Source organism: Dipodomys spectabilis, unplaced genomic scaffold (assembly GCF_019054845.1).
Source record: "Dipodomys spectabilis isolate Male_0828 unplaced genomic scaffold, ASM1905484v1 ptg000094l, whole genome shotgun sequence".
In the NCBI taxonomy this organism is placed as follows: Eukaryota; Metazoa; Chordata; class Mammalia; order Rodentia; family Heteromyidae; genus Dipodomys; species Dipodomys spectabilis.
In genome coordinates, this window is record NW_024870771.1 from 15657542 (window position 1) to 15682216 (window position 24675).

General features: G+C 42.0%; 1 protein-coding gene across 3 annotated transcripts in view; it reads right to left on the minus strand.

Moving 5' to 3' along the window:
* Window positions 1-1786: 1786 nt before the first annotated feature.
* Window positions 1787-24675, minus strand: part of Epb41l5 (erythrocyte membrane protein band 4.1 like 5) — a 142955-nt gene continuing 120066 nt past the window's right edge. For 2 of the 3 annotated variants that reach the window (XM_042685279.1, XM_042685278.1), the window contains 5 exons: window positions 22049-22139; window positions 19330-19404; window positions 15954-15995; window positions 14308-14438; window positions 5837-6406 (listed from right to left, as the gene is read on the minus strand). In XM_042685279.1, the coding sequence (XP_042541213.1) occupies window positions 6340-6406; window positions 14308-14438; window positions 15954-15995; window positions 19330-19404; window positions 22049-22139 (406 nt within the window). In that variant the 3' untranslated portion in view covers window positions 5837-6339. Of the gene's footprint in view, window positions 1798-5836; window positions 6407-14307; window positions 14439-15953; window positions 15996-19329; window positions 19405-22048; window positions 22140-24675 lie in introns of those variants that run through there. The other variant, XR_006148203.1, reaches the window with a different exon arrangement.

The following is a 24675-nucleotide window of genomic DNA, read 5'->3' on the forward strand; positions in this document are numbered from 1 at the left end:
CCCTGAGCTCTTCAGCTCAAGGCTAATACTCTACCTCTTGAGCCACAGTGCTTCTTCTGGTTTTCTGGTGGTTTATTGGAGAGAAGTCTCGTGGACTTTCCTGCCCGGGTTGGCTTTGAACTGCAATCCTCAGATCTCAACCTCCTGAGTTGTTATGTTTACAGGTGTGAGCTACTGGTGCCTGGCTACCCAGTCCTTTCAAACCAGATTTTCCTGGACCATCCCCCTCTGCCCACTCAACTCCCAATAGATACTTTGGCCTGACAGTTCCTTTGAACAGGCCTTCCAGTGGTATATGCATGTGCAACAAATACAAGAAATTTTGTGCAACTCTCCCACATGTCCAGAGTTGTAAGTTCTTCACCTAAAGCAAGATTAAGAAACTAGCAATATAATGGAGTTCTACAGATAACTGGGGCTTTCCCATGGATCCCTGTAGTCTTTCCAGCAAGGGGGTATTGTAATCAGAATTCTCAAAGGGACAATACGTTTGCAGTTTGGGAGCATGTGATAAACATACATCCCCCAGGAGATACTGGCTGCACCCCAGGTAGAGGAAAGGGCTGTTTTAGGCCCTGGGAGCCCTGAAGAATGGCACAAGTATGTCCTCACCACCCTATCCACATGTGTTTTTTTTCTTTGGAACTGATCAGCACCTCCTGGGTAAATTCCAGTGCATTGGGAGCCTGAAGAACTGAATTCAGGCTGTATAGCCTAGGGCCAAGGGCAAGTGGGCAAATCCTTTTCTTGCTATGGACCAGCTGATGGGTAAGGACTAGTAATCTTGACTATTCTTCCTTAAATCAGTGCTTTGGTAGCTTGGAGTGTGTGCTAGCTGTGAATGGGCTTGGGGCACTTAAGGTGTAAAGGACCTTGGTACAGGTTGGGGAGGGGCTGGACACACGTGCAGGGCTCCCTTGATGTGGAGAACAAAGGCTGTTGTCTGTCCTCTCAGGATGGAGTCCTGGGATTTAAGCACAAGGAGATGATTGTGTGCCAGGATAGGGTAGGGCCAAGACAGACTGCTGAGAGCCACCACAGCAATGGCAAGTTCCTTTTCTTTGGCCTAGCAATGCCACTGATCTCATTGCTCCATTAGCCCTTCTAGGTTTTTCTTGGTGCTGGCCACTTAAGCTCTTTCTAGGTGCCATGCTGGGCTTACCTGGATGTTCTGGGGGTATCCATTTCCTTTCCTTTCTGGGAAAAAGCCTGAATAGCTTTCCTGCCCTTTGACTCAGACAGTGGTCAGAGCTCCTGCCTGACACAGCAGCTAAAGCTCTCGAGACTGCCCATCCCTTCCCTTTCTGGATATAGGGAGGAACAGAGATTCTTCCCAAGAAGGGATGGTTACTTTGTGGCCCATACTTCCTTTTAGGACAGCTACTAAAACAGGTCACTGTGTCCAGGTTCCTTCCCTCCCTGGACAACTCTGAAGGGCCTAGAATAAGGAGGGAAGAGTTAAGAGTAGGAGCTTGCTGACTCTGTGTGGTGAAGGCAGGGATGACGTGGGGGAGGAAGGAGGAGGGCAACACCTGCCTGCTCACTTCACTAAACCAATGCACAATTCCTATATTCTTTGCAGATGAAGGAACTAAGATTCAGGTTTGTGAAATGCTTTGTTCCATGTCCCAGAGGTATTGGGTGGCGCAGCCTAGATTTCATGGCCAAAGCTGTGCATCTACTCTCCCACACTTCTTCCTGGAATAACCACTGTGCCTTCTAGGATTGGCTTAGGATGATTGAGCAGGCTTTTGGTTAATTTTTGAGACAAGGTTTCATGACATAGCCCAGGCTGGCCTTGAACTTGTGATCCTCTTGATTTTATCACTCTTTTTGTTGTTGCTGTTGTTGTTGGTCCTGGGGCCTAAACTCTGGACCTGGGCACTGTCCCTCAGTTCTTTAGCTCAAGGCTAGTGCTCTACCATTTGAGCTACAGTGCCACTTCCAGCTTTTTCTGTTTATGTGGTGCTGAGGAATTGAATCCAGGGCCTCATGCATACAAGGCAAGTGCTCTACCACCAAGCCAGCCCTTGCTTTCATCTCTTGAGAGCTGGAATTACAGATGTGCCAACACCATACTGTGCTACTCTGATTCATTTACTGCCATTCCTGCTAACATGAACTCTTAGCAATTCTGTTGAAGCCATCATGTAGATAAGAAATAGCCCAAGAAATAGACCATAAAACATGAATGTCTTGCAGAAATTTTATTTGAACAAGATCATATCTAGAATTCTCATTTCAGTGTATAGACAACTCATAGTTCAGTGTAGTGCTTCTACTACAAGCCATACAAACTCACAGAATACAGTGCACTCAATACAAAAATAAATTACAGTTTCAAAGCTACTGTAGAGATTTACACATAGAAAAAGTAAACACAAAAGTTAGTGAGTCCTCCTGTCTATTATGTCCAGATTTGAAGAGAAAAAGAGCAAAAGGCTCTGTAATATATAAAAACACCTCTTGGAGAAGAAGAAATATTTAGAAGTGATTAAACAGTGTCTTAAAAACAAGAAAACAGAGGCTTGCTCTTATCTTAGACTGGAAAAGAACTGTAGCTCCACCAACATGCTAACACAACAGAACAGCTTAAATCAAATTTCCATCATCCAAACCAAAGTACTCATTCAGAGTTGTCCACCTTCTGGCCACTCAAGAACCAGTGTTTTTGAGAAGGAAAACAAAGTATAATTAATCTAGAAATGTACAGATTATAGAAACATCTAAGTTTTCAAGCAACTATACAGCTAAGATTACCAAAAATTGGTGGGGTCTCACAAAGACTGTTAGAGCTAAGACTACCCTCACTGCACCTTGCCTATCTGTGGTCAATGTGGATTAAGTCACAACACCCAGAAGTATTGGGTACCTTGAGAGACAGAGCACTGAAAACCCAGCTCAATACCCACCCATCTCCCGGGCAGCCATCTACTACCCCACAGAGCTAGAAAGCAGGGTTCAGGAACAGTTCTGCAAATAAGCTTTACTGAAGAGTAGGCTGAGTGCTGCTATCACTGCCACTTTTGCGCTGTACTAGCAGAGCTGAGCTGGGAAGTCCTTACTACTCTGGCCCTTTTCCAGAGCAAGTGTATGCCTCCTGCTAAATGATAAAACAAGATACTTTTTGTTTTTTAAGACCCTTATTTAGAAAACTATGCAGGGTTTTTCTTTATGTGAGTGACTGGCAAACAACCTTCTAGCCAGGGTTCTAGAAGGACACTACTTTCTTTCCAGGACTTAGCTAAGAAACAGAGGGGCATATATTTTAGTGAGAACAGAAAAGCAGAAGAGAACAAGCCCAGGCAGCCAAGGAACAGCTTAGGGGTCCTATCCTCAAAGGTCCACAGGACATCCGTGATCATGTAAAAACAACACAGAGTATTTGTCTTAAAGCTAGGCAAACACACAATGTAACCATTGCTCTATTCAGAAGTGTTCCTGCAGAGTGGAAATAAGAGAGACAAGAGCCTTTCTTGTGAGGAAGGGAGATGCTGCTGAGAAAGTCAAAATTAGGTCTCCCTGCAGTTGACAAGTGCTGGGACAGAGACTAGGACATATAACTTCACAGGTTACTTTAAACCACCACATTGACTCCCTCTTCCCCCACCAAGGCATGTGACTACCCTCCTCTTGGTGCTACCCCTGGACAAAAAGCAGAACAACTACTATGGCTCTAGTCCCAGCAAGTCCAGGGCAGTGTGTGATACAAACAAGCCATTAAAAGGCTTGCTGCCAGTTCTCCAACCCCAGTCCAACATCACCAGCTGCTAATTTTTACCCAGTGTCACCTCTAGTCTCTTTGCCAGCATCCTCATCTGATTCACACGTGCCCTTTCCCTTCCCACTACATGCAGAGACCCTTCAGCTGTGCCTCTTTCCACTCTTACTATCCTTAGAGGAGATGCCACGTGGTTGCAGCAGTTCTGGGGATGACATCCTCAGCAGGTGGGACAGGAAGCTTAGTGTGGTGTGTCAAGGTTTCCAGTGTCTGACAGGTATCTAATGTGTCAAGGATAACTCATTATTCAAGTATTCATTTCCATGTTTACCACTTCATGCCACGACCTAAGATTCCTTTTAGCTTGAGCTTCAAATAGATTTTAACAAAGTTCCTACTGAATATTCTGGATGGCAAGAACTCAAGTACCTGAATACACAAATATTACAGACTATGTTCAGCTACTTAACTTGTAACTTTTGCAAAGTTTAAAATAAGGAGAGTGTTACCTCAACAGGATGGGACATTCAAGCCTTGTAAGCTACCTTGGGCTTAGCTGTTTTGTGCTTAGCAGCACCATCAACCTTATAGGCATCCAGGGCTCTCACACTGACAATGGAATGCCCAGCCCAAAATGTCCTGGATTAAGGCCCAGGTTCTAGGTGTCACCTACAGCTGATAGAAAATATGTTTTACAACTGGGACCTGGCATGAGCATTGCTGCTTAGGATAATGGCCAAGAATGGACAACTTTCTTTCAGCAATCATGTTTTATGCAAAAATGGTTTTCAGTCTCTCCAGATCCTTGGGAAAACAGTGCAAGATTAAAATTCCTGAGCTCTCCAGTGAGATGCTGGTGTGTTTGCCTACATATGTAATTATGCTACAGGGAGCTCAGGATAGTTCAAACCATGGCAGTTCAAAGGTCATCAAACTGGATATTCTTTCAGCTGAAAAGTATAAATGAATACTCAAATTATATAGCCATCACTGGATAGATATCTAAAAAACAAATTCCAGGAGGTATAGTGCAACTTCAGCCCTTGATAACAAAGGATTATGGATGACCAATGTTGTTTACATATTTCCCTCATTCCCCTGGGTAATTGGGGTGCTTATCTTTTAGTCTACAATTTAAAGCTAAATTATAGTGTTATTTCTGGGTGCAGGGATTACAGATGGATAAATATTTGTGTTGTTTTCTGTGATGAACATGTACTATTGCATATCCAGAGCTTGTTTTGTACAGAGATGAAGGAATTCTTAACAAATGCAAAATCCTTAAAGCAGCTTGACTATTCAAAATACTGTGTAGAGTTCCATGATAAGTATTCAAGAAACAAAATTCTTTCGTCTCTACTTCATTCTCTATTTCTACCTGGTGGGTTTTTTTTCTTTTTTTCAAACCCAGTTTGAAAGCTCCAAAATTAATCAGCTCTAATTGAAAAGGAAGGCTACATCTTGGAGTTGAAAAGAAAGGAAGGTTACAGAGTGGAGTACTGCTATGCTGTGCTGAGCCTTCCTGGGTGTACAGGGCTGCAATCCCCCTGGTACAGGAAGATAGAGATGCCTCAGGTCAATGTCCAGACACTTGCCTTCTTCTGGGCAAAGTTATAGTAAGGTATGCGGTGCATACAAGCGTTTCTTGTGATAGAGCTGGGAAAAATATGAAAACAACTGAATGCTTTATGGTTCTTTTCAGTGACTATTTTACCTTGGCATAAATTTGTAGTAGTTAAGATAGCCAGTCCATAGGCAGTCAAAGCATGGGAGATATTTAAAATTCTCTACTAACTTCTATTGAATATTGTATTAACTGCAAAAGAGCTGCCCCAAAGCAGGGTGCCAATGGTTCATGCCTGTAACCTATCTACTCAGGATGCCAAGAACTGAGGATCGATGTTCAAAGCCAGCACTTTTATCTCCAATTAACTACCAAAAAAGCCAGAAGTAGTAAAGCACTAGCCTTGAGCAAAAGAAACTCAGGGACAGCACCTAAGACTCCGAGTTCAAGCCCCAGGACCAGCATGTGTGCGCATGCTTGTATGTGTGTGCGCACGCGCACACACACACACACACACACACACACACACACACACACACACACACACACACACACACACACACACACAGCTGCCCCAAATCTACCAACATACTATCTACCACACCTTCCTGATTTTTCCCAGATAATGTATGGGAAAGTGCCATTTCTTAGGCATTCAGATCAGGAACACATAGTAATCAAAGGGATGTAGCTAACCCGAGTTGCCTTGCTGTGAAGTCACTATGAACACATAACCGCTAGGTGGAGCCAAGAGGTTGGAGGAAACAGCAGGGAACTGCCTTGATTCAGGAATTTGAAGACTCTAATAATTGAGAAAGTAAAGGACCAGATACCCTCCGTTGAGCAGATTGTAGTGTGATTAAACTTCCAGTCGGACGGAAATTTTAGTTTCTTTTTTTAAATGGAGCTAAAGTCAAATCCAGGTAGAGCACTTTTACCTAAAAGTACAGGACAAGCTCCAGAGTCCAACACATTCCAGCTCAAAAATATTCCAGGACGGTTGCTGGAGAGTGCTGAGCATTCCAGTTACAAGTGTTGGGGGAAAGGCAGCCCCTTAGAGCTCAGTGGTCAGTAAACACTTCTGCTTCAAAACAGGGTCTCTTGCCAAACTTGGAGCAGAGCTGAAAGGAAGAGAGAATGGCTTATCAATGAAAAAGTTCATAGGGGTGGGAGCATTCTCTCTCTCCACTTGCTCACATGGAGATGCTGAGAAAAGAACAGATTACAGATCTAAATGGCTATATAAAACACCTAGCTTAGCAATAGCTCTCCCACAGATGGGAATTTTCTAGATAATTAATAGTATCCCAGTTAATCTATTATATGGAGCTCTACACGAGTTTCTACTGTGATAAAGTAGTTAGACTTAAATGCAAGGATGAATAGACACTGAATGTGGTTTCCAGACAACCTAAAGTATCTAGAGTACCTGATAGAAAAATGTACTTTAAAACCTCAAGAAGCATTAACAAGATTTATAAATGACACAGCAGCCCTCCTGCTTCCATTTTCCCTTCCTACTAATATTTTCAACTGTGTACAGTACTCTAGGGCATGCTACTACCTGAACCATGCACCTAGTCTTCAACTGTTGTTTTTAATATTCTCTTTCTTTCTTTTTGCCAGTCGTGGGGTCTGAACTCTGGGCCCGGGCGCTGTCCCTCAGCTCTTCAGCTCAAGGCTAGCGCTCTACCACTTGAGCCACAGCACCACTTCCCACTTTTTCTGCTTAAGTGGTGCTGAGGAATTGAACCCAGGGCCTCATGCATGTAAGGCAAGTACCACTGAGCTACCTTCCCAGCCCCAGTTTAATATTATTTTTCTTAATCTTTCTGTATCCCTTGTTCTCAGAGTGGTCCTTGACATTTGTTAGAAATGCAAATTTGGGGTCCCACCTCAAACATACTGAGACATACTCAAGATGGAACCCTGCAGCCCACTTTTTCTTTTTTTTGGTTGTTACTTTTTTGTTGTTGTTGGTCATGGGGCTTGAACTCTGGGCTTGGGCACTGTCCCTTAGCTCTTTAGCTCAAGGTGAGCGCTCTACCACATGGCACCACTTCCGGTTTTCTAGTAGTTTATTGGAGATAAGAATCTCATGGACTTTCCTGCCCGGGCTGGCTTTGAACCATGATCCTCAGATCTCAGTCTCTGGAGTAGGTAGGATTACAGGTGTGAGCCACCGGCGCCCTGCTGTCTCTGAACTTTTGTGCTCAAGGCTAACTATCTACTACTTAAGCAACATCTCCACTTCTGGCTTTGTGGTGTTTAATTGGAGATAAAGAGTCTCATGGACTTTCCTGCTTGGGCTGGCTTTAAACCACAATCCTCAGATGTCAGCCTCCTGAGTAGCTAGGATTACAGGCATAAGCCACCTTTTATTTAACAGGCCATCCTCCAGAGATTATGCCTCAAGTTCCAACTGTTCCAAGTGATTGTTTATACAATGACCTCCTTCTAAGGACTATGAGTGCTTAACCTCTTATGCCTTCCTCCCCAGCCCCACATTCCTACCTTATCTTTTCAACGCTAACTTATCTTTCCAAATCTAACCAATTTTGTTCATGTTAAGATTCATTGCTTGTTGAAATTATGTAAATATTTTCACAACTGGGTGTCAGTGTATTATATTTCTCTTGCATGATGATTAATTTCCCTGGATTGCGCTGCCTCTAAAAAAAAATTGTGATTGCATCCTCACTGTTACATATCTGTAATTTATCCCTTGCCTCTTGGATAAGGGATTTCGTCTGTCATGATCTCTTCATGTATACATTACACATGCCATGTAATAACAAAATGTAGGGGTAAGCATGTGTATGTTTTCTTGGCAAAACTGTCCCTGGAACTTGATTCTTCTTTTTGAAATAGGACAGGAGCCTTTATAGACCTGGTTAGCAGATGCTGTTTCTGAACTTTCTTTCTTCCTTCTGGTAAATCCCTATACCTCTCTTACTACTTCCTGAGTCCCACATTCTTCTTTTATGTTTATCATGTTTTCACGGAATACATCTTCCAGTAGCTTTTGAGTAAGGCTGCACAGAAAGTATATATTTTAGAGAAACTGTATGCTTAAAAATATCACTATCGGGGCTGGGAGGGTGGCTCAGTGGTAGAGCACTTGCCTTGCATGCATGAGGCCCTGGGTTCAATTCCTCAGCACCACATAAGCAGAAAAAAAAAAGCTGGAAGTGGCGCTGTGGCTCAAGTGGTAGAGCGCTAGCCTTGAGCTGAAGAGCTGAGGGACAGCGCCCAGGCCCAGAGTCCAGGCCCACAACCCCCCCCCCAAAAAAAAAAATCACTATCCAAGCCGAGTGCCAGTGGCTCATGCCTGTAATCCTAGTTACTCAGGAGGCCAAGATCCAAGGATCGTGGTAACACTGTGGCTCAAGTGGTAGAGCGCTTGCTTTGAGCTGAAGAGCTAAGGGACAGCTCCCAGGCCCAGAGTTCAAGCCCTATGACCAATCAAAAACAAAAAATCACTATCCTAATCTTAAACATCACAGGTAGATTTTCTGGATATAAAACTAGATGAGCCGGGCGCTGGTGGCCCACACCTATAATCCTAGCTACTCAGAAGGCTGAGATCTGAGGATCGCAGTTCAAAGCCAGTCCAGGCTTTGAGTCCAGACTCTTATCTCCAATAAGAACCACTAGAAAGAAAAAAAAAAACACTAGAAAAACCAAAGCGGCTCTGTGGCTCAAGTGGTAGAGCACTCACCTTGAGCTGAAGAGTGCAGTGACAGCACCCAAGCCAAGCCCAGAGTTCAAGACCCATGACCGACCAAAAAATAAAATAAAACTAAATGAAACAAAAATTCTCCGGAATTATGAGACACTGCTCCATTATCTTCTAGCTTTCAGCTGCCATTCTGAATACCAATCCTTTGTATATAGTTTTATTCTTTCCTCTCTGGAGCCTTAGATCCTTGCTTAACTTTGATCTGAAGTTCATGATGTTTCTTGGTCTATTTTCTATTTTGCTAATACCATGGTTTGAACTCAGGTCATTGTGCTTACTCAGCTTGCTTGCTTGTCTGGTTAATGCTCTAGCATGGCCTTTTCTTGCAGACGTTTCTGCTTGAGCTTGTTTTAAAGCTTGAACTTCTGGATCTCAGCCCGAGTAGCTAGGATTACAGGTAGCCATATGCTAAGCTGGTATAGTTTCTCTGTGCTAGGCACTAAGTAGGGGCCCATTTCATTTGGCACCTCAAGTCCTGTTCTGGGAATGTCTTTCTCTCTTTCTCCCTTCCTTCCTTTCCTCTCTCTCCTTCTTTCCTTCCTTTCTTTTCTCTCTTCCCCCTTCTTTCTTTTTTGGTTGCCAGTCTTGGGGCTTGAACTCAGGGACCCACTCCCTAATTCAGCTTTTTTGCTTTTATCTAGCACTCCAACACTTGAATCACACCTTCAGTCCAGCTTTTTTGCTGATCGGTCGGACAGAATTTTGCAGACTCCTGTGACGAACCTCAGATTTCAGCGTCTTGAAAAGGGCTAGAAGCACGGCTCTCGTAACTTTTTTTTTGCCAGACTTGGGGCTTGAACTCAGGGCCTGATTGCTGTCCCTGAGATTATTTTGTTCAAGGCTAGCACTCTACTACATGAGCCACAGTGCTACTTCTGGCTTTTTTTGTGTATGTGGTACGGAAGAATCAAACCCAGGGCTTCATGCATGCTAGCTAGGCAAGCACTCTACCATTAAGTTACAGTTCCCATCCTCTAGTAAGTTAACTTCTGTCCCTACAATTTCTTCACTGATAACTGACTCCTTTCTGATCTTTCTCAAAGATTAATATATTCAACTTCCTAAACCAATCTTTCACTCCTCTTAAGTTTTAATCTTTTTTTTTGGGGGGGGGGGGGGAGGATGGAGTTGGGGGAAGGGAAACCATTAACATTATATTTTACACATTCTTTAGATTTAATAGTTTTTGTTTTCTTCCTTTTATAAAAATCTTGTCATTGCAGCATGAATGCATTAGAAAGTTTTTTTTCACATTGTCTTTTATTCTTTTATTGGTCATAGGGCTTAAACTCAGGGCCTGGACACTGTCTCTGAACTTTTTTCCTCAGGGCTAGAGCTCTACTACTTTGAGCTTCAATGCCACTTTCAGTAGACTCTCATGGACCTTCCTGTCCAGGCTGGATTCAAACTGTGATCCTCAGAACTAAGCCTGAGTAGCTAGGATTATAGGCATGAGCCTCCAGTGCCTAGATCTTGATCTCTCTCTCTCTCTCTCTCTTTCTCTCTCTCTTTCCCTCTCCCCCCTTCCTTCCTTCTCTCTCTTTTTTTTTTTTCCTTTTGGCCAGTTCTGAGGCTTGAACTCTGAGCCTGGGTGTTGTCCCTGAGTTCCTTTTGTTCAAGGCTAGTACTGTACAGCTTGAGCCACAATGCTACTTTTCTGCCCAGGGTGACATCAAACTGCAATCCTGAAATCTCAGCCTTCCAAGTAGCTAGTATTACAAGTGTGAGTCACCAGTGCCCAGCTTGTGCTTTGTCTTGAACTTCATCTTTCTTACACTTTCTGGGAAGATTTAAAGATGACCCCAGTGACCTCCACTACCTAGTGTTTACACTTTTAAGAAATATCCTCCCCTTGAGCATGAGAATAACTTATGGATTGCTTTAAGATAATACAACAAAGGTGAAAGAATGTCACTTCTGTTATTAAACTACTTCTATCCTTCTACTTGACCACACTAATATCTGTCTTCATGCTTGATACTTATATGAGAAAACTGCATTGAAGAGCATGGCAAGGACTATGGTAATCTCTTGCCAATAATCAGCTAGGAACTGAATGTATTAGCTTTTTAGAACTTGAATCCTGCCAACAGCCATGACTAGAAGAGACCCTTCTGATTAAGCCTTCAAATAAAATAGAGCTCTATAGGTCATGACAAACTCCAAGGACCCAGCTTAGCTATGGGTAGATACTCAACACACAGAAATAACAGTATTAATCTAGTTTTTTTCTGTGTGTGTGTGTTTGTGTGTGTGTGTGTGTGTGTGTGTGTGTGTGCGCGCGTGCGCACGCGCGTGTGCGCTGGTTCTGGGGTTTGAACCCTGTCTTTAAGCTATTTTGCTCAAGGATAGTAATCTACCATGTAAGCTACAGCTCCACTTCCAGCTTTTTAGTGGTTAATTAGATATGAGTCACTTTCCTGTCTGGGCTGACTGAACTTCAATCATCAAATCTCAGCTTTAACACCTGGCTAATCTTTTTTTTTTTCTTTTTCTTTTTTAAGCTGCTGAGTTTATAGTAATTTTTTGCAGAGAAATAGATATGCTATGTAACTCTCCTACACTGCAGTTGTAGTTCATTGCTTTTGCTGCTTTTTGTTTCTATTAGTCTAGTAGACTCCTAATGGGCAACTGGAAAGATTTCAATTTGGACAAGTATATTATAAACATTCTTGCAGATGTCTGTAAATGGACATAGACTTATAAATTTATATTTTTACTAGTTACATACCTAAGCTGAGAATCACTAACACTGGGTATGTTCAGCTTTGGTAGCTTCTGCCAAACCTCTTTCATTCTTTTTATTTTTTGCTAGTCTTGGGTCTTGAATTCTGGGTCTGGGTACTGTCCCTGAGCTGCTTTTGCTCAAGGCTAGCACTCTACCACTTGAACCACACAGCATCACTTCTGGCTTTTTCTGTGTATGTGGTACTGAGGAATCGAACCCAGGGCTTCATGCAGACTAGGCAAGCACTCTACCACTGTCACATTACCAGCCCCTGCCAAACCTATTTCAACATGGTTATTCCAAATTACAGTGCTTTCACCCTGTATCTCCATCAGTGCTTAGTACTACATGACATGTTCATTATAGTCCCTGAGTCCAGGGTGGTGGTATCTTGTGGTGATTTGAATTTGCCTACTCCAAAGACTAGTCAAGTTGTACAATATATGTTAATTGGACATTTGGATAGCTGTTGTGAAATGCCTATTCAAGTCTTTGAGCTATTAGTGCCCTGGAAGAGCTTTGTGATAACCAGGGATAGAAGGAGGGTGGGGGAAGAAAGTACACAGAAGGAGTGCAATACACACACAAATCTTTTCCCACTTTGTGGTTCCCTGTACTGTCTTTGAATTCTTCTTTTGGTAAATGATATAATACAAGTTACTGATGTTTTTCCTACATGATTAAAACTATTTGTGAACTGTTAAAAAAACCAACTTTGCCTATCTTGATACCAAGCAAATTATTTTTAAACAAATCCAAAATGAACATTTTTAAATTTTTGGTGGGGTGTATAGTATAAGGTTGAGTCAAAATTAACTTTTTCCCCCAAGGGCGCTAACTTGCTCATCTGACTTACTGGAATATTGTTTTCTTATAGCATTGCACCATCAGGTAACCCACATGTATATATGGGTTTCTGAACTATTCTGTTCCATAGGCTTACTTGTTATTTTGATCTTATTAAGTCCTTTATTACTACTTTGGGTTTTAGGAGGGAATAGTGACAAGCTCTTTTTTAATCTATAATTTTAAATTTGGAAGTCCTTAAGAGCTTACATTTTTTTTTTTTTGTCTTTTTGTCAGTAGTGGGACTTGAAGTCTGGGCCTGGGCACTCTCCCTCAGCTCAAGGCTAGTGCTCCACCACTAGAGCCACAGTGCCACTTCTGGCCTTTTCTGTTTATGTGATACTGAGGAATCAAACCCAGAGCTTCATGCATGCGATGCAAGCACTACCACTAAACCACCTTCCCAGTTCACAATCTCCATTTTCATATGGGCAATTAGTAGGAATACTAGTGATTTTTTGCACTACTGGTCTAGATGCAGGCTTTGCAATGGCTATCTTTGTCTGCCTTGTTCACTGCTGTTTTCAGTGCCAGACACAATACACCAGGAACATCACAGGCATTCAATAAATGTCAACTGAGTGAATAACGATATTACTGGAAAAAAATTATGGAGAAAAGGGAATATTTTAAAAGTGAATTATAAATTTCAGTTTCTTTAATCATCTTTAATTTTCTTTCTGTCTAGTCAGGAAAGAATTCCCTTCAACTAACTCACATCCTTTTTTTTTTCCCTTTGCCAGTTTTGGAGCTTGAAGTTGTTCTGAGAACCATCCCCGAGCCTCTAACACTCTACCACTTGAGCCACAGTGCCACTTCTGGCCTTTTCTTTTTATGTGGTGCTGAGAGGAATCAAACCCAGGGTTTCATTATGCTAGGGAAGCACTCTACCACTAAGCCACATTCCCACCCCCCTGACCCACATTCTTAAGAGCGGGAAAATAAGAGAAATAGTAGCTAATTAGGAAAAAGATGAGAGTGAAGGTAATTATAAATCTTTTGCAAAACAGGTACAGCTTTGATCCTAGCAATCAAATACTGAAGAGTTCTTCCCAGTCCAGTTTCTGTTTTTAGAAAGCAGCATGTTGAAATGAACTCATAGCAGTTTTCAGTATATGCTATATCATGGCCCTCACCCTAGGAATCTCCTAACTCACCTCCCTAATGTACCTCTTCACCTGTTTTGATGGATATTGACATTAATGGCTATAAAGGGGGAAAGGAGAAGCCACAATTATTTAAAAATATATAAACAGGGGCTGGGAAGGTGGCTCAGTGGTAGAGCGCTTGCCTTGCATGCCTGAGGCCCTGGGTTTGATTCCTCAGCACCACATAAGCAAAAAGAAAAAAAAACCAGAAGTGGCGCTGTGGCTCAAGTGGTAGAGCACTAGCTTTGACCTGAAGAGCTGAGGGACGGCGCCCAGGCCCAGAGTTCAGGCCCCACGACCGGACCCCCCCCCCCAAAAAAAAAAAATATATATATATATAAACATTCAACATAAACTTGCTAATATTTTTATTTAGCAAAGGCTTCCTAAAGAAACTATAATAAATTGTAAAAATTATAGCGAGAAAAGATTTAACCCATTTAAATTCAATTAGGAACTTATAAGAACTGACACTGTTATTGTAAATGCAGTCAATTTTATTTATTATTTTCCTTCCAACAGATACCTGGAAATGGCAACTGAGAAGTAAGTTCTTACCTGGTTACAGCGTCTACCAAGAATGGTGCTGGGGTAGAGATCATGGAGATTCTGTCTTTATTACCATGTCCCTCTGTCCCTTCCAAAGATGATCCACATCCTGTAAGCCCATTCGAAAAGGCACTGCTCTGCTATGAAAGATATACAACACATCTGATCACAGAGGTATTAATACATACTCAGTCTTTCCAAACCAGCTCCATAATGAGGATGTGAGGGTGATCTGGCTGCAACATCTGTCACCCCATTGTTCACCAGGGTTGATATGGTGATCGGCCCTACCTCCCTCCACATGCATCCCTCCTGAAGCTGCAAGTATGGTTAAAGAGGACAACCTTTCTTGATAGAGCAAGGGTGGTCTTCAGTCAAGGTATACACATAGCTATGCTTCCCTTCTAGAACTTCCCAACAGCTTCATTAATGACTATAGAAATGAATGTGATGTTCATGCTGATTTTATTTTATTGTTTGTGTTGGGTCATAGAGGTTAAACTCAGACCTGGATGCTGTCTTGTTCAAGGTTAGTGCTACACCACATGAGTCACAGCTCCATTTCTGGCTTTTTGGTGGTTAACTGGAGTTAAGAGTGTCATGATTCCCTATTTGGGCTGGCTTCGAACCAAGATCCTCAGATCTCAGCCTTCTGAGTAGCTAGCATGAGCCACTAGCACCTGGCAAGGTTTTATTTTATTTTAATTAAGTCGTGGGGCTTAAACTCAGCCTGGGTGCTGTCCCTCAGTTCTTCAGCTCAAGGTGAGTGCTCTACCACTTAAGCCACAACACCACTTCTGGTTTTCTGGCAGTTCATTGGAGATAAGAGTCTCACAGACTTTCCTGCCCAGGCTGGCTTTGAACTGTGATCCTCAGATCTTGGCCTCTTGAGTAGCTAGGATTACAGGCATAAACCACCGGCCCCCAGCTTGCTTGCTTGCTAGCTTTCTTGCTTATTTCTTTGTTTATTTATTTATTGCCGATCCTGGGGCCTGAACTCTGGGCCTGGGCACTGTCCCTCAGTTCTTCAGCTCATGGCTAGCACTCTACCACTTGAGGCACAGCGCCACTTCCAGCTTTTTCTGCTTATATGATGCTGAGGAATTGAACCCAGGGCCTTATGCATGCAAGGCAAGCACTCTATCACTGAACCACCTTCCCAGCCCCTTTAATTCATTTTTATAAACCTATCTTTCACTTCAGATTTTTTATTTTGGCTGTATACATTAGCATTTACAAACAGAATGATTAAGCTGCAAATCTGAAGAGTCATTAAATTCAATTAACTGAGCTTTGATAATGCCTACCATGTTTATAAAAAAAACAACTACAAAAAAAAAACCAACCACCATGAACCTGGTAACCCCACAGGCCTCACTTTATTTTACTTTATTTTTTTGGGGGGGGGTCCGGTTGTGGGGCCTGAACTCTGGGCCTGGGCACTGTCCCTCAGCTCTTCAGCTCAAGGCTAGGGCTCCCACTTGAGCCACAGTGCCACTTCCGGCTTTTTTCTTGTTGCTTATGTGGTGCTGAGGAATCGAACCCAGGGCCTCATGCATGCAAGGCAAGCACTCTACCACTGAGCCAACTTCCCAACCCCAGGCCTCACTTTAAAAGTGCAACTAGAAGTAAAGTGTCAACTATTATAAACTTACTGGAATAATCCAACGGGGTGTGATCATGGATGCTGAGGACACCTAAAATAAATTTCAGATGATATTTACTTTTGGAGGTGAACTTGCTTATTTTCATAATCACACTTATGATATTTTCTTCCCCCGCGCCCCCGGCTTCCCCAGTCTTGGGGCTTGAACTTAGGGCCTGGGCACTTTCCTTGAGTTTCTTTTGCTCAAGACTAGCACTCTACCACTTGAACCATAGCGCCAATTCTGGCCTTTCCTTTGTATGTGGTACTGAGGAATGGAATCCACGACTTCAGTCATGCTAGGCAAGAACACTACCACTAGGCGACATTCCCAGCCCCAATACTATACTTTATTTTACTATGAAATGCATACAAGGACTACAATTCTTAATGAGCCTCCTTGAACTGACATAGACTTCTGAGTCAAAGATTCTTTACAACATGGACATAACACCATGCAACTTAAACTATCATAATTTTATCATATCTAAGAGTGTGCAACTCAATAAACTACTACTTTTTTTTCTTCAGTTGTGGGGCTTGAACTCAGGGCCTGGGCACTATCCTAAGTTGTAATTTTTTTTTTTGTCAGTTGTGGGGCTTGAACTCTGGGCCTAAATATTGTCCCTGAGCTCTTTACATCAAGATAAACACTACCACTTGAGTCACAGCACCACTTCCAGTTTTCTGGTGGGTAATTGAAGTTAAGAGTCTCATGGACTTTCCTGTGCAGGCTGGCTTTGAACTGTGATCCTCAGATCTTGGCCTCTTAAGTGGCTAGGATTATAGGTGTGAGCTACCAGCCGGCCCCTGGCCCCTGGCTTCTAAGTAGCTTTTTAAAATAGCTTCACTGGTTTAATTGATGAAAAGTTTTGTTGACCTTTTCTTTTCTTGGTACCAATACCTGGGCTTGAATTCAGTGCTTCCCTTAGCTTTTTTGTTCAAGGTTATTGTTCTACCACTTGAGCCACACTTCCACTTCTGGCTTTTTGGTGGTTAATTGGAGGTCAGAGTCTCTTGAAGTCTTTCCTGCCCAGGCTAGTTTTGAACTATCATCCTTACAACTCAGCCTCCAGAGAAGCTAGGATGACAAGTGTGAGCTATTGGTGCCCAGTCATACTAACTTATTAAAAGCTAGTTAAAAATATAATGGAAAAAAATCCTATTAATAACAGCATAAAAAAAGTCTGAAGGAGGGCTGGAAAGGTGGTTCAGTGGTAGAGTGCTTGCCTTGCATGCATGAGGCCCTGGGTTTGATTCCTCAGCACCACATAAGCAAAAAAGAAAAAAGCCTAAGTGGTGCTGTGGCTCAAGTGGTAGAACGTTAGCCTTGAGCTGAAGAGCTGAGGGACAGCGCCCAGGCCCAGAGTTCAGGCCCCACGACCGGCCCCCCCCCCAAAAAAAAAGTCTGAAGGAATTAGAAATAAAGCTAGGAAAGTAGAGAATTTACATTAAGGATAGAACTATAACCACATAACTTAACAGGAGATACAGCCTTGAATGAGAAAAGCATTGTATTTCTTTTTTTTTTTTTTTTTTGGGGTCCGGTCGTGGGGCCTGAACTCTGGGCCTAGGCGCTGTCCCTCAGTTCTTCAGCTCAAGGCTAATGCTCTACCACTTGAGCCACAGTGCCACTTCCGGCTTTTTTTTCTTTTTGCTTCTGTGGTGCTGAGGAATCGAACCCAGGGCCTCAGGCATGCAAGGCAAGTGCTACCACTGAGCCACCTTCCCAGCCCCAAAGCATTGTATTTCTAAGACAATTATCATATATATAGTAATTATTTCCAAAATTAATTTATGTCATCGATGCAATTATTTAAAAACACTCAAAAGGATGTGGTGAGATAGGTTTGAAAAATTACTCAAAAGATCATCTAAAAGAATTAGCAACCCAGAGCCGGTGGCTCACACCTGTAATCCTAGCTATTTAGGAGTCTAAGATCTGAGAATCGCAGTTCAAAGGCAGCCCGGGCAGGAAAGTCTGCTAGGGACTTATCTCCAATTAACCACTAGAAAATTGAAAATGGCACTGTGGCTCAAGTGGTAGAGAGCTTGCCTTGAGCTGAAGAACTTAGGGACAGCGCCCAGGCTCAGAGTTCAAGCCCCATGACCGGAAAAAGAAAAGAAAAGAAGAAAAAAGAAAAGAAAAGAAAAGAAAGAATTAGCAAGCAGCCAGGTGCCAGTGGCTCATGCCTATAATCCTAGCTATGCAGGAGGCTGAGATCTGAGGATTGTGGTTAAAAGCCAGCCTGGGCAGAAAAATCTCCGTGAGACTCTTATCTCCAATTCACCCTCAAAAACCAGAAGTGGCACTGTAGTAGAGCATTAGCCTTGAGCACAAAGAGGCTCAAGGACAGCACCTAAGTCCTGAGTCAAGCCCATGACAGACAGACCAAAAAATAAAGAATTAGCAAGCAAAATTAGCAAAATAGACAAAATTAGCAAAACAGCTAAAATTAGAGCTAGACAGCAGTGGCTCATGCCTGTATTCCTAGCTGCTCAGGAGACTGAGGTCTGAGGATTGGGGGTCCAAGCCAGCTCAGGCAGGAAAGTCTATGAGACTCTTATCTCTAATAAATCAGCAAAAACCAGATATGGAGCTGTAGCTCAAGTGATAGAGCAGTAGCTTTGAGTGCAAAAGTTCAGGAACTGTGCCCAGACCCTGAGTTCAAACCCCATGACTGGTTTAAAAAAAAAAAAAAAGTTACTTTATGCTCCATTAGTTCTCTCATGCGTTCTTTATTTGCCAGTACTGTCCCTAAGCTTCTTTTGCTCAAGGCTAGCACTCTACCACTTGAGCCACAGCAACACTTCTGGCTTTTTCTGTGTATGTGGTATTGAGGAATTAAACTCAGGGCCTCATGCATGCTAGGCAAGCACTCTACCATTAAGCTACATTCCCAGCCCCTTGCATGCAATATTAATATTAATATGGTACTGTGATTTCTTTTTCTTTCTTTTTTTTTTGGTAGTGGGGCTTGAATCTGGGCCTGGGCGCTGTCCCTCAGCTCTACACCTTAAGGCCAGCACTCTACCACTGGAGCCATAGTACTACTTCTGGTTTTCTGGTAGTTAATTGGAGATAAGAGTCTTATGGACTTTGCTGCCCTGGCTGGCTTTGAACACAATCCTCAGATCTCAGCCTCCTGAGTAGCTAGGATTACATTTGTGAGCCACAAGCACCCAGCCTGGTACTGTGATTTCTACATGATATGCAAATTCAAGGTAGAAGAATTTTAGTATAGACAAGTAACATTGTGATCATTGAAATACAAACTCAAATAAAAGTTTTTTCTAATTTTCCAAATGGCAAAAATTGGAGTAAGGCAGGAATTATTTCCAAAGCAGAAATTCCTTTACATCTTGCAGTTGTAATATATATTTACCTGAGGTGTGACTGTGGGGTCAATTAGATTCTCAGTTAGAGACAGGAGTAAGGCATCCAATTCATCTGTAGCATCCTGTCAAAGACAAGGCAACGAGAGGTTAAATGATAAACTCATCATCAGACTAAGCTTTTCTGTATTTTCCCAATTTATAATTCTGACAGAGGAATAGTATTAAACAAACAACGACATTCAGGAATAATGGTTATTAATGATTCCAGTTCTTTAAAGAGAGGAACCTAAACTATAATCAAAACTTGAAAAAGAAGTGTTCTGTAAAACCTGGATGAAGTTAAGACTGTTCTGGCTTATTTTAGACCACAATGGTAAAAGTTTCAGCATAGGAGACAGTGACTCAAGGTGATCCATCAATTTCAAATGCTCCTTTATCTAGATGTATAGGTGCTGTACTGCTTAGCTAAGAATACAATATGAACTCTCTCCTTATAAATGTATGAACACTTTTAGTTAATTTTAATATTTGAAGTAATTTATGGAAGACCCAATTCTGTACTGCAGTATGTGAGAAGGAAAATTTAAAAACAATAAAGGACACAACGCCAATCTAACAGAATGGAAACGAGGAACTTGGGGTGTAAGGTATATAATAAATAATGACCTTTGTTTATTTATTTCTATTTGTTTTCAAGCCCTGGTGGGGTGGACCTCTTATTCCTTTTCAACATGCAATAAAGTTTTAGTCACAATCACACAAGAACTTCCTCTTTTCTTTCTCATCTCCCTCCCTCTACCTGGCCCTTTCCCGCCCCACTGCCTAAGTGCACCGTAACAGCCTGTACATGTCTCTACCATAGTGTATTATGATTCTCTCTCCCACTGCCTGATAAACAGTTTGAAAGCTGAGGGCATGTTTCATTTATTTTCTAATCTGCAATGCTTAGCATGCTGTCTGGTACATAGTATACATACAATAAATCTTTGAACTAAATGTTCTCCTCAGGTTCTATTTAACAATTTTCAGCAACTAGTCAAAGATATTTATGTTTTTTTTAAAGAATTTTAATGACAAAAAAACCTCTTGATTAAAGGTATTTTAGGTTAATTTTCATTTTAGACCTAAAGTCTAAGAGATTTTATACCTAAATATATTTTTGTATGGTGAGATTAAAGGTCAGTCCAAGTTTTTTTCTTTTTTATGATGTATTTGGTAAGTTTCTACAATCAAGAAACATAATAAAGGGGAAAATAGTAAATGTTAATTTGCAAGTGCAAGCTTTAATTTAACTTGTAAATTAAAACATTCACAGGTAATAAACAGTGTTTTTACAGTTTCTTCAAGTTGGTAAGAAATGACAAGAGGATACAAGAAAGGCAAAAGTTGGGATGAGCTGATTATATTGCATCATTATCAATGACAGGTCTGTTGTTTTAAGAAATGCATTCTAGGGGCTGGGAATGTGGCTTAGTGGTAGAGGGCTTGCCTAGCATGCATGAAGCCCTGGGTTCGATTCCTCAATACCACAGAAACAGAAAAAGCTGAAGTGGCGCTGTGGCTCAAGTGGTAGAGTGAACAAAAGAAGCCCAGATACAGTGCCCAGACCTTGAGTTCAAGCCCCAGGACTGGCAAAAAAGAAAAAAAAAAAAAAGAAAGAAATTCTAGCTGGATGTCAGTGGTTCAGGCCTGACTCCTAGCTATTCAGGAAAGAGATCCAGAGGATCTTAGCAATATTGAAGCTAGCTTGGACAGATAAGTCTTTGAGAGTTCATCTCCAAAATGATAAGCAAAAAAACCCAAAAGACAAATGAAAAACTTTAAACAAAATCAAACCAAACAGGTCAAGTCTCACATAACATATTCTTCAGAGTAAATCAGACTACAGATTTCTGCAAGACTGCTTATATGCTAAGGATATATACCCTGACTCTTTCTCTTTCAGTTCATACATAAACATGTCCATATTCATTTAATGAAAAGGAGTAAAAGTGTGGCTAGTGTCTAACAGCATCCTCAATACAAAAGTACAAACATCATTAAACTGGAGAGGAAAACCTGAGTTTTTTTCCTTCCTTCCTTCCTTCCTTCTTTTTTTCCTTCTTTTCTCTCCCTCTCCCTCTCTCCCCCCCCCCCCCCCACCTCTGTCATGGGGCTTGAACTCTGGGCCTGGGCACTCTCCCTCAGCTCTTCTACTCAAGGCAGGCATTTTACCACTTGAGCCACAGTGCTACTTCTGGTTTTTTAGCAGTTTATTGGAGATAAGCATTTCATGGACTTTCTTGCCCAGGCTGCCTTTGAATCATGATCCTCAGATCTCAGCCTCCTGAGTAGCTAGGATTATAGGTATGAGCCACCGGTGCCCAGCCTGAGTAACTTTTTTTGTGTGTGCTGGTCCCGGGGCTTGAACTGAGGGTGTGAGTGATGTTCCTGAGCATTGTTGCACTCTACCACTTGAGCTACAGCTCCATTTCCAGTTTTTTGGCAGTTAATTAGAGCTAAGAGTCTAAAGTACTTTCCTACCCAAGCTGGCTATGAACTGTGGTCCTGACATCTCTGCCTCCTGAGTGGCTAGGATTACAGATGTGAGACACCAGTACCTGGCTGAATAGCTCTTATGGAGAATCTGGTAACAGGATGATCCCTAGAGAACTGAGGCTCAATGGATTTCTCATAGTTTATGTCCTAATGCTAAGCAGAAATCACCAAACATTCCTAGTTATATTCAACTGAATATTGTCTTTAGAAAAACTTAAGAATTCCTACCTTTAGAATAGAACCATTGTCTGCAGCTGTGGTATGTAGCACAGCATGAGAATCTTGGCAGAGGGGCACATTATTCTCATTTAATACAGCACTAAAAAGAAAGAGATTAATTCAGATTATAGAGGACCTGTACAGGAAAAAATAACACTGTCGAACAAAACTTTAGAAAAGAATAAAGAATTCATGTAGGGGAAGAACAAATGATAACAGGAGAGGAGTACTCAACAATCAGTGCCACACTGTATACCTGTGTGAAACCTATCCCCACCCCTGCAAAACACCTTTTACATATAGCTCAGACTCACTTGCCACTGATTGGAACAGCAGACTACCTTGTTTCCCTCCAAAAATATCACTAAAATGAAAAAAACCCATAATATCTAAAAATTACTAAAGATTGCCAGTGGTAGTTCAGCAATCTTTAGAAAGTCCTAAAAGACACACAGAAGAAGAGAATGTTTTCAAGGTTAACAACAGCTTCAATGTTTCTTCAAATTTAGAGAAACTATATAAAGGATGGAAAGGCAGGCAAAATAGTTTCAGATCAAGGCTGTTTATAAAAAGCTATGCCAGTCACAAAAGAGTTTTTTAAAAAGCTATTATAGATGGGGCTGGGAAGGTGGCTCAGTGGTAGAGTGCTTGCTTTGCATGCCTGAGGCCCTGGGTTCGATTCCTCAGCACCACATAAGCAAAAAGAAAAAAGCCGCAAGTGGCGCTGTGGCTCAAGTGGTAGAGCGCTAGCCTTGAGCTGAAGAGCTGAGGGACAGCACCAGGCCCAGAGTTCAGGCCCCACGACCGGACCCAAAAAAAAAGAAGAAAAAAAAAAAAAGCTATTATAGATGATATAAATGGGAATGTTCAGTAGATCACAGTTTTATAGAATACCCAAAACTTTAGAGAAGAGTCAGGAAACACCAGGGGAAGCCACTGTCTGAGAACCTGGACTGGAGAGCTCCGCTGTAGAAGGAAGAGGCAATAACATCCATGGTGCTCCAGCTACTGCACCTCTCACTGCCAAAGTGAAAGGATGCTGCAACATATCTATAGCAGGATGTCTTATCTCCACATGGAAATAATGAGAACAAGAGCAATCCTAAAATGGTTTCAACACCAGGGAAGAAAGAAGAAGACCATAGACAAAAGGCTATTATCCACCAAGACATCATAAACAGCAGGAAACCTCAGCCTTCACCAGTATCACTGAAGTGTTCAAGCACCAGAAGTCCTAATAAAACCACAGGATGGAGAAAAATGAGAGATAAATTGAGGACTGCAAACCTTGGACCAGATTAATGAGTGGAAGCCAATTCTATTGTATCTACAACACTAAAGAAAACAGAGACAGAGGTGGAAAATAAAAGAATGTGCAGCTCGGTGCTGGTGGCTTATGCCTATAATCCTAGCTACTCAGAAGGCTGAGATCTAAGGATTGTGATTTGAAGCCAGCCTGAGCCAGGCGCTGGTGGCTCACACCTATAATCTTAGCTACTCAGGAGACTGAGAATTGTTGGATCGCAGTTCAAAGCCAGCCCAGGCGGGAAAGGCCATGAGACTCTAATCTCCAATAAACCACCAGAAAACCAGAAGTGGTGCTGTAGCTCAAGTGGTAGAGCACTAGCTTTGAGCCGAATTGCTGAGGGACAGAGCTCAGACCCAGAGTTCAAGCCCCATGACTGACAAAAAAAAAAAAAAAAGAAGAAGAAGAAGAAGAAGAAGAAGAAGAAGAAGCCAGCTGGGGCAGAAAAAGCAAATGAGATTCTTATTTCTAACTCACTAGCAAAAAGGCCAAAAGTGAAGCTTTGGCTCAAGTGGCACTCTACCACTTGAGCCAAAGCTCCACTTAGCAAAGAAGCTAAGGAAGAGCACCCAGGCCCTAAGTTCAAGCTCCAGTCCTGGCACCATTAAAAAAAAAAAAAAAGGAGTGAAATATGTTTTACAATGATTTTTCCCAACCCTTCAAGAAAAATTCTCATAGGTAGCATAGCTTAACACAAGGAAAATAAGAAATGAGAAGAAACTATGCCTCAGGAAAGCATAGACATTGGACTTATTAGATAAATACTTCACATGAACTGTCTCAAAAACTCACAAGCTGGGCGCTGAGGCTCATGCCTGTAATCCTAACCACAAGAAAACCAGAAGTGATGCTGTGGCTCAAGTAGTAGAGTGCTGGCTTTGAGCTGAAGAGCTGAGGGACAATGCCCAGGCCCAGAGTTCAAGCCCCATGACCGTGGGAAAACAAAACAAACAAACAAACAAAAAACTCTCACTAAACTAAATTACAAAGAACTAAAGGAGACCAGCAATAGAATGAGACAACAAATATAATTATATTAAAAATTTCAGAGCTGAAAGCATACCTTACAACTGTGTGTGTGCCAGTCCTAGAGCTGGAACTTGGGCTTTGGGTGCTGTCCCTGAGCTTTTTTACGCAAGGTCTGCGCTATACCACTTGAACCACAGCTCCACTTTGCTTGTTTTTTTTTTTTTTTTGGTGCTTAACTGGAGGTAAGAGTCTTACAGACTTTCCTGCCTGGGCTGGCTTTAAACTGCAATCCTCATATCTCAGCCTCATGAATGGCTAGAATTACAGGCATGAGCCACTGTCGCCAGGCTTTTTTTCTATG